Source organism: Halichoerus grypus, chromosome 15, assembly GCF_964656455.1.
Source record: "Halichoerus grypus chromosome 15, mHalGry1.hap1.1, whole genome shotgun sequence".
NCBI lineage: Eukaryota > Metazoa > Chordata > Mammalia > Carnivora > Phocidae > Halichoerus > Halichoerus grypus.
This window is the reverse complement of record NC_135726.1, coordinates 39,956,914-39,968,616: the sequence shown is the minus strand read 5'-3', so window position 1 is coordinate 39,968,616 and position 11,703 is coordinate 39,956,914. Positions and strand designations below refer to the sequence as shown.

General features: G+C 46.3%; 1 protein-coding gene across 3 annotated transcripts; it reads right to left on the bottom strand.

Annotated features, from left to right (window-relative positions):
• Positions 1-709: 709 nt before the first annotated feature.
• On the bottom strand, positions 710-11,485 carry CCNE1 (cyclin E1). 3 transcript variants are annotated; one of them, XM_036113449.2, is made up of 12 exons: positions 11,253-11,485; positions 10,732-10,783; positions 10,533-10,620; positions 10,246-10,314; positions 5,703-5,848; positions 5,448-5,583; positions 3,158-3,304; positions 2,508-2,603; positions 2,145-2,279; positions 1,921-2,032; positions 1,684-1,841; positions 710-1,391 (listed from the first exon to the last, which is right to left on the bottom strand). In XM_036113449.2, the coding sequence occupies exons 2-12, from the start codon at positions 10,752-10,754 to the stop codon at positions 1,269-1,271; spliced, it is 1,233 nt and encodes a 410-aa protein (XP_035969342.1). In that variant the 5' UTR covers positions 10,755-10,783; positions 11,253-11,485; the 3' UTR covers positions 710-1,268. The 3 variants fall into 3 exon arrangements, with proteins under 3 accessions (XP_035969342.1, XP_035969343.1, XP_035969344.1); XM_036113450.2 differs by having other exon boundaries at positions 10,246-10,305; XM_036113451.2 differs by lacking the exon at positions 10,732-10,783.
• Between the last annotated feature and the right edge of the window lie 218 nt (positions 11,486-11,703).

Below are 11,703 nucleotides of genomic sequence, written 5' to 3'. Positions count from 1 at the left end.
TGCGTTTGTTTGCTCGTTCACCCTCCCTTTTTCTGAACCCGTAACATACACTGAAGCGGTGCAAGGAAGTGTAACACACAAGACCACCACGAAGAGAATGCTCAACTAAATGCAGCGTGAACTATACCCATTAGGCCTTAAAGTGGACGGGGACTTCCTCCATGAGCAAGGCACTTGGTGACTCCATCAGGGGTCAGGGAACAGACCGTGCACGGACATCTGGCCTTGAGCTACATATTTTATTTTACATTTTCTTCTTCAAAGTATAGTTTTAGGCTACTACATTATGTTAACAAGTTCTCCCAACAGAAGTTCTTTAGGTTAAGATTTGGGTAAGGACGAAAAGGGTGTTGAGTACCACTTATTACAGATGCTTTATGACCTCTGGCCTGTCGTGGGGCGGACATGATACCTAAGAATCCTCTTGGATGCAGACATGCGCTCCCCAGTACTGTCACCGCCAGCTGGGGAGCCCCACCTGAGCAGCCACTGTGCGAGGGGGAGAAAGGGGGAGAAATGCCAAATCGAAGCCTCATTCCCACCTCACGTGGCCCTTGGCAGGCATTCGCGGCTGTACCTGAAGCTCACTTCAAAAGTCTTCTTCTAAATATATTTGCCTGAAAAGTACAAAGTTAAAGAAAGAGAACTTGATGCAGCCACACTCAAAGATGACTTCTAACTTAAACGATCACACATAGCTCATAAAACGAGCTGTCTCAAAGACAGTGTTATCTTTATTAAAAAAACGGATAGAAGTAGCAGCACTTACAAAATAACAAAATAACAGTTCATAAAAGGCATTGTACATTGTCAACTGATAGTGTGAAAAGGGCAGGCCCCCGGCACAGCTGGTTGTGGGCTCCACATCACAATGCTCACAACCACCTGTTCCCCTCAATACGACACAACCCAGCACACCCGAGGGGAGCCCACAGCAACGTGGCACTCCGCAACTTCAAGCCTTTGTTCCGTGTGTGAACAGTCAATCAAGTCAAGTATCACCCTCCTTAGCAGCATCTGGAGCACTCATTGGTGTTCTGGAGGTGGCTGGTGTACTTGACCCACTTATTTCAAAAAATCTAAGCATTCAATAAAAAACACTTGTCCCTGTCCAATGCCATCCACAGAAACACTTCGGTCGCAGAAGAGACATGCTCTTCCGCTGACATATCTGTAAAAGCTAACGCGCGCCTCCGCCCCAGTGTGCAGCAGGGAACTTGGAGCGGGCGCTTCTGCACAGCTGTCTTTGGTGGAGGATGCTGGTGTGGTCACGCGGTCCCCTGCTCACTGCTCTGCTTCTTACTGCTCTGTGGGGGGGTGAGGACCCCGGTGGGGAGAGGAGAAATCCTATTTTGTTCAGACAATATGGCTTTCTTTGCTTGGGCTTTGTCCTGGTAAGAATAAAAGCGAGAAATGTTAAAATGGAAGAATGCATCCTTTGGGCTTTGCGGCCTGTGTGCTCCTTTCTGTGGAGGTGAGGGCAACGAAACAGCAAAGAACAATCTGAAGTCGCTGGTCTGTGTGCTATTTAGACATCGCATCTATTGAGCACAATTTTTCTTTTTCAAAGGAATTATAAGAATTGGAGTCTTTCTAGGATATTGGGAGCCTGCCTGAAGAGGAGTGAAGAGGCTACTCAGGCAGTTTTAGGAATTTATCTGGGAAACGAGGAACACGACTCACCAGCAAATCCAAGCTGTTTATGTGCGTCTGGATGTTGTGCGCATCTTCAGCAGGAACTCCCCTGAAGTGCTTAAGTTTTGAGCTCCCTGTCTCCCTTATAACCATGGCAAATGGAACCATCCACTTGACACACTTCTCTATATCACACCACTGATACCCTGCAACGAAAATAAATTTTAGGCTCCATCGGTTCGTAAGTTTAATACACTTTGTGAATGGACCGGAAAGCCAACGTACCTGAAACCTTTTGCATCAATTCAGATGAAGAGAAATGATACAAGGCAGAAGCAGCAAGTACACCATAGGGAAATTCTAAGCAGCCAACATCCAGGACACAAAGATCTAAAAGCTGTGGAGGAGAAAAGAACACTGAAGCAGGAGGCCAACGTCTATCCCTTCTAGAGTTCCTCGGTCTCCCGGTGGGGCAGGTAGACCCCCCCAGAGGTAACAGAGCCACTCACCTCTGCGATGTGTATGAAGATTTGCTGGGGATACTGTGGCAGGAGCACTTCATATAAGTCATTTAGATATGCCACCTGCATATATACATTCAGCCAGGACACAATGGTCAGGGGACTTAAGTGCCACTTAAGGGCCTAAGGGAAAACAGAGAGAAGGGTCAGACCAATGGCTGAGAAAAAAACAAAACCAAACAGACACTTCTGCTCCCTTGGGTCCTCCAAAGGAGTTCAAAATGCAGCCACGTTCCATGCCACAATGTGTCCAGCTGGGGAACACCTAGTCAGATGCACTCAAACTGAATATAGAAAAGATATTATGTATGCATTTAAAAAAAAGGACTGAAAAATTAACTTGTAACCTACCTTCATAATGATTAATTCCATGCTAAGAATTTCCTCTCCTGAACAAGCCCCATCTGTAACATAAGCAAACTGGTGTAGCTTTGGAGGATAGATTTCCTAAAAGGAAATAAAAGGGAGAAATGACTACCAAATTTCTCTAACAGTTTTAACTTACAATGTACATCCAAAATTACTGTTTTTAGTATGCTAGCATGGAAAGAGAGGGAACATCATGGAATAAATACAGGAGCTACTCCACTGGTCAAAATGCATTCATTGTGAAAGAAACCAAACACCCATCATTACCAATAAATAAAGACATAAATACAGCTTTTACTCAGTGGGGATATTTTTGAAATTTTCACCTTTTTAATACCTTTAGCAACATGTTTGAAAGTTGGGCCTATCCACCCTTCTCATCACATCAAAATTCGAATCCTCTTGGGTCAAAGTTCAATTTTTTGGCGTAAAGTAACTACATTAACCTAAGCATTTTATATACTCACTACTTCTCTCACTTCTTGGTTGATTTCTAGCCCTTTCTGCATGTATCTTTACTTTAGATGACCTCAATTAGAAAAATGTAGACAAACAGTTGGCCTATTCCAGTAATCTCAGGGGATCTCAAGAAACAGCATGTGCTACATAAGAAATATTTAAAAATAATTTACCTCAAGTTTGGCAGCAATAAATAAAGATGAAATCCCAATAAGCTGTAAAAGTGTTTTAACAATATTTTGTTGTGTTGCCATATACCGATCAAAGAAATCCTGTGCCAAGTAAAATGTCTCTCTGTGAAGTTTATAGACTTCGCATACCTGAAAAAATATTTAGTAAGTTTTAGAACAATTACTTGAGGAAAAAAGAAAGACAAAAAACAACTTGCCATGAGTTTCGGTGAAGGACAATATAACCAAATCAAGAGAGAGAACTTTGCTTTTCTGAAAGGATGGTTACCTGGCTTGTCCCTAAGCACAAATACAGCGCAAAGCTGGAACTCAGAAGGATTAAGTGTTCCGTGATCTATATAATAGTAAGGGCAAATGTGCATGGGCTGCTAAAGCAGCATTTTCATGGAAAAACTGTGAATGATAATCTCAAACTAAAATTAGGACCATGCCTGCCCTGCCCACCTCACAGGATTGCTGAGAGCGGGTAAAATGACGTGCATGAGGGAGCTGAAGAGGACCAAGGAAATAGTAGACTTCAACTCATCACCACCGTCTAATGTCTGATTATGCATATAAAACTGCCATTCCTACATAGGCCTTCCCATGTGTGAGTGCAATTCATGGGGCTAAAAAGTAGAAAAGGCACGGGAGAAACAACAAACAGAACATTGAGAGAAAATTCCATCAATCACTAAAGAGTATTTCTAAAGTCCAAGTTGAGGTATATTTGAAGTCAGTTTTTATAAAGTTATACAATTATGATCTGATCAGAAGTGAAACTAGAGCTTCTGTCCGCTCAGGAACAAACTCTCAGACCTATGTCACCCAGCTCACAATTGGGCACACAGCCTGAGTACCACCTTTCCCACACGCACGCAGACTTCCTGGCTGGGCTCGGGGCTGAGAAACAGCATTGCTGCAGTTTTGTTCCACTGAAGACAAAAAGGTTACCATTCTTTTCTATCCTTTTAATGGTATTACATGACCTTTTTGATTTACTTTCAGAGAGAAGCCTTCCTTAAAGTATATGGCATCACCTGCATTATGCAAAATAGAACTTCTCTGTCACATCTTACGAGTTGAAGACTGGGAGAGTCAAGTGTACTACACATCTAATGTTTTGAGGAGTTATAAAATGTCTCCAACGGCCCAGAAGGGCTATGTGCCCTAGTGGGCCTGCACTGGGCAGCTGCAAGGCCTGCAGTTTTAAGCAGGCAGGCCTGCCAAAGAACTCAGTGTAGAAAATGTTAACGTTTTCAGAGACCAATAAAGAAAAGCAAATTAATAATGGTAAAAACAGCTATCTTTTCTTGCCTACTATTTCTAATCCATACCAACTCTGCAAGGAAAATACTGTTAGAAAATACTGCAGATGAGAAAACCAAGATTCTAAGTTCAATGACTTGCCTGACGAAGACACATACACGGTGAGGTGGCAGCAGGGGGTCTGATTCTAGGATGGGCCTAACAGGGGGGCACATACCCCTGGAATATAGGCTTTCCAAAGAGTACACAGCAGAGTTTGTTTTTAGGGAATATTTAGACACTTGGCTTCCCCAAGTCCTTTTTTCATAAAATGGATCTACCTGAGATTCCTTCGACACCACAAAGAAAGCCTACTTCTCATCACCCAAGGCTTCCCCGTGTCCAGGAAGGGCCCCTTCATCGAGGCACCACAGGGTCACCCACAATTCCTCTCAGAGGGAGATGCACGGCCCATACAGTATCGCCTTTATGTTTAACAATTACCCATCACCATTTGTAATACTCGTTCTTTTGATCAACTGTTGCAGAGAAGTCTGACGGTGTGACCAATAAAAGATTTGAACAATATATTTTGTTAGGACGATATTCTGTGGGGAAGGAGAAATGGATTCCAAGGAGTTAAAAAGGGACAATGTAAGCTTTCTGACTGTTGAAGATAAGCCTGTTCATATATTTTGAAAACATGATAGTGGCTATCAAATAGCTGTTATCTGCATTCTACTGGATAGATTTAAAAGCAATTTAATTAACAAAGAACAAATATCAATATTTACAGTTCTGTGGAAAATATGTAATTATCTGAACTTTGAAGAAAAAAATTAGAGGCCAACTTAAAAATGTCCAAGAGGTAAAGAGACTTCAGAAATTCTTCTAAGGAAGAATGCAAGCAAAACAGCAATATATACACCACCGCTTCAGAGACACAGAATGTGTCAATGGGATCAAACACAGGAGGAGATCGTAAGAGCACAGATGATGCTAGAAGTGGTAAATGCTTCCAGTCAGCTGGAAGACTCCAGCTCACCTCCATTAACCAATCCAGAAGAATCGCTCGCATCTTAGGCTGCAGGAGAGGGTGCCGCTGCATAAAGTGCTTATCCCTTAAGTATGTCTTTTCCTTGTTTAGCATAATTTTCCAGACCTCGTCTCTATTTGCCCAGCTACAAAAAACAACGCCAAGTGAAAGACAAAAGGTAGGTGTCAGTATGCATCCACACTAACTTGGTGAGATTGTGCACAAGGAGTAAAAGATCTGGAAGGCACATGGCAGGCAACTTACTTCAGTATAGGCAGTGGCGAGGCTCTGGAGGGCATGAAACTCTGCGGTCCACACGCGGAACTTGGGTACGCCGGCTCATCCTCTTCTTTGTCCGGTGTGGGAATCAAGGAGCAGGGGTTTTCACATACAGAATTACCGTCCCAAGGCTGTAAAAGAAAAAACACATTTTTAAATGTTTGATATGAACCAGCTATTTTTACATTCATTGATTTATAGAACAGCCAGTAAAACAGAAAAGGTCTTCACACTAGACAGCAATCTCTAGGCCCAAATACATATTCTGGACTAAATTCAGATGAAGATGGAACATGTAAGTAAAAGCCACAGTAATGACTCCAAGTTTTCATTTCACATGTCACTGGTTTAGGAGTCTATGCAGTAAATATCTAAGACAGCTACAAAGTCAGTAGCATTTTGTCCTCCACGTTGTCACCCTCAAACACGTACCTGAGCAGTAAGATGGACCCAGGAGGGGTTAAGACAAAAGGCAAACAGCTCTTATATTACAAAAAACGACAACAGCACCAACAATACAAATCCATTTGCAGCTCAGTAAGATACTGGGCATAACTTAGTCTAAGGTATGCTGTGGGATTACTTGGTCACAACTGAAAGATTTGTTTTTTTAACAAGTACAACTAATCTAAAATTTCTTAAAAGTGAAAGGATTTCCAATAAAAGTATTTACATGCTCACTCCACATTCACAAGTGTAAAAGATCAAAATGTAAATTGATTACCATCTATATTTAAAGTTTCCCCATCTTAAAACAAAAACCCATCAAATGTGACATCTTTTGGTTGCAAGACTAGCCGAATACATTACATAATTGGGACTTTTTGCTTTCCTTAACTCAAAACAAAACAAAAAGAATATCTGCCTAGTTAAAACCAAATCCAGGAATGGTCACAGGATATACTAAGAAGTCTGTGGAGATAGAAGCCAGATACCCCTGAAGACCTTTGAATCCTGTCCCCAAAGTCTTGCACAGAATGACTCAAATAACTGATAAGTGAATAAACCATCATTAAAAATCCAAACCCAGGGCGCCTGGGTGGCTCAGTTGGTTAAGCGACTGCCTTCGGCTCAGGTCATGATCCTGGAGTCCCCGGATCAAGTCCCGCATCGGGCTCCCTGCTCGGCAGGAGTCTGCTTCTCCCTCTGACCCTCCCCCCCCCTCATGTGCTCTCTCTCATTCTCTCTCTCTCAAATAAATAAAAAAAAAATCTTAAAAAAAAAAAAAAATCCAAACCCAAATATGCTTTTCTTTTAAAGATTCCAGATACTCAATTTTATTCAATTTTCAATATTTGGAAAATACTAAGGTCATTTTGCCATTTAGAAAATTTTCTTTTTCGGGCGCCTGGGTGGCTCAGTTGGTTGGGCGACTGCCTTCGGCTCAGGTCATGATCCTGGAGTCCTGGGATCGAGTCCCGCATCGGGCTCCCTGCTCAGCAGGGAGTCCGCTCCTCCCTCTCATTCTCTCTCTCGCAAATAAATACAATCTTAAAAAAAAAAAAAGAAAATTTTCTTTTTCAAGCTGCTCTGTTCATCGTCCTACTCTAAAAAGAAGCCTATGATGGATTTTTTTGAATTATAAGAGTGATTTTGTTGACAATGTGGCAGGTAATAATCCCACCAGCATGGAAACCCTGTGAAGTCTGAGATTCTAGGCACTTTTTTTTAAGGCAGACAGCTCATTAAGGTTGACTAGAGAAGAAAAGGGACAAGGGGACGACTAGAGATGAGCGTGGGGACTTGGGCTCTAGGTGCTGCCTGGAGAATGGCTCTCAGGGCACACCGGCCACTTTCAGAGGCAGCTAGAGCACTTTTAGTGTGCCGAGAAGAGCAAAGCAGGATAAAGCTCTTCTCCACCCAGGGTGCGAAGAATTGGGCATGCAAATTAACCATGACAACTCCTGCCAACAGCTGTTCCAGAAGGGCAACCTCCCCTTCCAGCTCTAGTATCATGTGCTGGTAGCATTTCCTTGACGCAAAAAGGGTCACATAACTGCTTCAAGTTGTTTTTTCATTCAGGAATGAAGGCAGAAGCTGTGAAGGCAGAAGCTGGGTGCCACCCTCCGCAGCCAGATGGCTGAAAGAGCTGAGAGCAGCCCTTGGGGAGAAAATGGCAGCAGTTTCCAACCCGCAGTTCATAGACAAACCGGACGACCCACAAACAGACATGTGGTTTGGAAAGTTTTAGGACCCAGTGGGTGAAGCACAATATGAAGTCTATGCCCTTTCTCTTGAGCAGATACTGGCTTTTAAAGGAAGCCAGATCCATCTGACTTTAGGAAGGAAAGGGATAAGAGCAAGAGACCAATTTTGACTATTTCTAACCACCCCTGCCTCCTTATGAATTAACAATAGAACTACCTATGCAAAATCAGGTGCTGAGAAGTAACTAATGAAAGCCCAGGATTCACTTCAATAAAAAAGGTGGGTCTCATGCAAAAAGTTAAACAACAAGGAGTGCCTGGGTGGCTCAGATGATTAAGCATCCGCCTTCGGCTTAGGTCATGATCCCAGGGTCCTGGGATTGAGTCCCGCATCGGGCTCCGTGCTCAGCGGGGAGCCTGTTTCTCCCTCTCCTTCTCCTGCTGTCCCTGCTTGTGCTCTCTCACTCACTCTGTCAAATAAATAAATAAAATCTTAAAAAAAAAAAAAAAAGAAGTTAAACAACAAAACAGATTATGTTGAATGGATTTTAGATGAAAGTGTAGTCTTATCCTTAAGAAAGGCCTAAAGTAAGAATCAAAGGTTCTCTGTGGTCCTGATGAAGCAGTTATAAGGAGTTAGGATAATGCCCACAAGTAGCTCAAGGCTATTGTACTGGGCTGAACTGTAACTCCTGAGAAAAATTCTGTGTAATTAATAGGCAAAAAGGTTGTGTTACCCCAAAATTCTAGCTTCAGGAATCTACACAGAGGAATAACAAGACAACGAATCCTCCATAAATAGATGGACAATTTTCAAGCTATCTGCTCTACAAAATGTGCAGAAACTTGTTGTCATTAATCTGTGAACCACTATGAAAATTCCTTCTAGTTGGAAATTACATGCTTATTCATATACCAGAGTGATCAACTGTCCACAGTTTAGGGATAGGACCACAGCCCCATTTTAGTCACCCTAGCACTGCTCCGATCCTCCTGGAGAACAGAAACTACTCTAAAACTCTAAGAAGTCAATATGGATGCCTTTCTTTCTTTCTCACTCGGAAATTTCAATTCAAAAACAGTTGGCAAAATAAACAATCTTGAGTTTCACAAAGGAGAGAACCATTTTATCATGCCCCATAAAAATCACCCTACTTAAAGTTCGTTTGTTTCTTATTTTTTAAAGAAGAGGAAAAGAAAAGAAAGAACTCTTATTTCCTTCCCTAAAGTGAAGTATTTCTTCATCTAACGAGAAGGAAATTATCAACCCCCTAGTTCAATATTCAATGGACCTCCCCAGAAATGCTAATTACTAGGGTCTTATGTACAGTGACAACTATTACTACAAACCTACTGCTTTAAAGCCCTTCACTCTTCCAGAACCAACTGCTATGGCTGTTGCTCACTGCCCAACAAAGTGATGTGCTGCCCATTGCCAACCTAGTTGGGACCACTGCCCTCAGCTCAAATACTATTCCCACTCAGCTTTTCTCTGTGATGGGGTCAGAAGGCCTGACACGCTAGTTTGGAGATCGGCTGCTTCCCCTACTGGAGCCATAACTACAGTCTCCAGCCGTTTCTGGAGGTGGAGAGATAACACAAGCTTTTTCTGCTGGGAACTTCTGATGTTGTAATGATATCACGAGCATGCAGGAAATTTGGCGGTAACTCTATTCCAAAGAGACCAGAGAAATGGACTCGTCAATTTAAAAAAGCTGTGTTGAGACACATATATCATCACACAGAATATTCCACAAATACTCTGGCTGAGGCCAGGTCAAGCCCCAGACAGCAGTAGTCACTGTAGGTAATTGCTGGATGGGCTGAGAACCCCCAGAGGGGGAGAAAGTTAGAAACCTGACCTAAAGGGGGTGGGAGGTCCTTAAGCACCATGACATGATGGAAAAATAGAAGTGTGGATGGGGAGAATTCATGGTTGCTTATGAACACACACAAACCCCCATCATCACAGCTACCCAGAGTGTCAGGAGCCCTCCCCCTGGTTCACCAGCCTAGAGACAGGGCTCTAGGATGGACTCCACCCCTGGCTTGCACAGGACTCTGGGTTACTTTCTTCCTTTGAGTCTGGGTTTCCTCAAGGGCAAAAGGAGAGGACCGAGTTATTTGATGTCCATTCTGGTTCTTCCAGACATCAGTGCATATTTGTAATCTCAAAGGTGCTGGCGAGGAACCCAAGACCTTCCTGGAGTCCCAAGGCTGGCAGAGGTCAGTGCCACTGCTGGGCACAGAGCTCAGCCATATGTACTGTGGCCATAGGTACAGAAAAAGCCATCAGCAGGAGGCAAGGGGGACAGAGACTCAATCTAACCCACAAAGAGCAGGAGGCCCTCCACCTAGGCCCAATCAGCAAGTGTACCCACCTGACTGCTGCACTGGCTTCTCACAGTCCTGTCAAGTTTTGCAATTTCTTCATCTGGATCCTGCAAAAACTAATATAAAGCAGCCCCCACCCCCCAAGGAAACACACCAAAGAGTCCAAAGACAAAAACAGAGAGAGAGAAAGAAAAAGTTGGTTAGGTTGTGGGCACCATTTCTGCCAAATGCACTCCCATTAACCCCCTATTAATAAACATGTGGCAGAGCCCAGCCTGGTTCCCAGGTAAGATTTGGGGGGGTCTCCTCCCCCACCTGTCTCCTTTGTACTCACAACAGCCACATTTGCCTTCCTTTTCCTGGAGCGAACAGAGACATCTGTGCCACTTTCCTCCTTCATGGTGTCCCGTTCCTTTGCATCCCTGCAAAGCCAGGGTGGCACAGAGGTCAGGGTGAGTTCTCCCCAAATCTGGGTTCACCCCTCCCCCACCACTGAATACCCTTCCCGTCCCCACAGCGACAGGGCCACTCACCTCTCCCTCCTCTCCCTCGGCATGGCTTAGGGCGTGGGATCAAGTTTCAGGCCTTAGGGACACAAACCGGGCAGTGGGGTGAAGACGACCGGCGGCGGGGGGGGGTATGGGCGGCCAGCCTGCCCCGGACACCCCTCCCCCTCCCGCGCGGGCGGCGGCGGCGGCGGGAGCCTCCCGGGCCGGTCAGGAAAATGGCCGATGGGCCCGGGTGGCCTGTCACCCGCGGCGCCGCCAACAGTCTGCGATGCCGGGTCCGAACCCGGGGTTGGGGGGGCCCGCACGGCCCCCGAAATCCCCGCCGGCCATCTCCTCCCTTGTGGCCCGGGCTGCCTCAGTCTCCCCCTCAACACTTCCCTCCCCCCCCGTCCGTCTCTGAGCCACCCTACCGGGGCACCCCGCGCTGACGCCTCAGGGACCCGGCGACCCGGCCTCGCCCCACCCCCACCCCGGCCCGGCCCGACCCGGGCGCTGTGGGAGTCCTCGCCGCCGCGCCGTCCCGCAGCTCGCGACAGGGCCCTTACCCGAAGCCGTCTCTCCGCGGCAGGCAGGCGGCACGAGCCGAGGCCGGGGGCAGGAGGCAGGAGGCAGAGGCGAGCGGGAAGCCGGGAGGCGCGAGGCGGGAGGCAGCGGCGGGCCGAGCGCGCGGCGGTGGCGGGATCCGCGCCTGCCCCCTACACCGCGCTGGCGGCCGAGCCGGCTGCTCCTGCGCCCGGCTAAGAGCGGGACATTTAAAAATCCCTGCGCGCGGAACCGGCCCCCGGCCCGCCCTCGCACCCTCCCGCCACCCTCCGCTCCGCCCCGGCCGGCTCCGAACCCCTCAGCGGCCGCCCTTGGGCCCGGGCCCGCCCAGCCACAGGCTTCAGGACCGCCCCGCCGCCGCGCAGGCCAGCCGAGGCGCTCGAGACCGCCGGGGGGGTGGGGCCTGCGCGGGGCGGGGCCTGCGCGGGGCGGGGCTAAGTGACAGGGCCTGCG

What these genes read in the sequence shown, in the direction of transcription:
- CCNE1 (XM_036113449.2), bottom strand. Translation starts at nt 10,754, where the DNA reads ATGCCGAGGGAGAGGAGGGAGAG. An exon ending in CCGAGGGAGAGGAGGGAGAG is followed by an intron (nt 10,621 to 10,731) that starts GTGAGTGGCCCT and finishes CTGGCTTTGCAG; the next exon opens with GGATGCAAAGGAACGGGACA. An exon ending in GAAGCCAGTGCAGCAGTCAG is followed by an intron (nt 5,849 to 10,245) that starts GTGGGTACACTT and finishes TTTCTTTTACAG; the next exon opens with CCTTGGGACGGTAATTCTGT.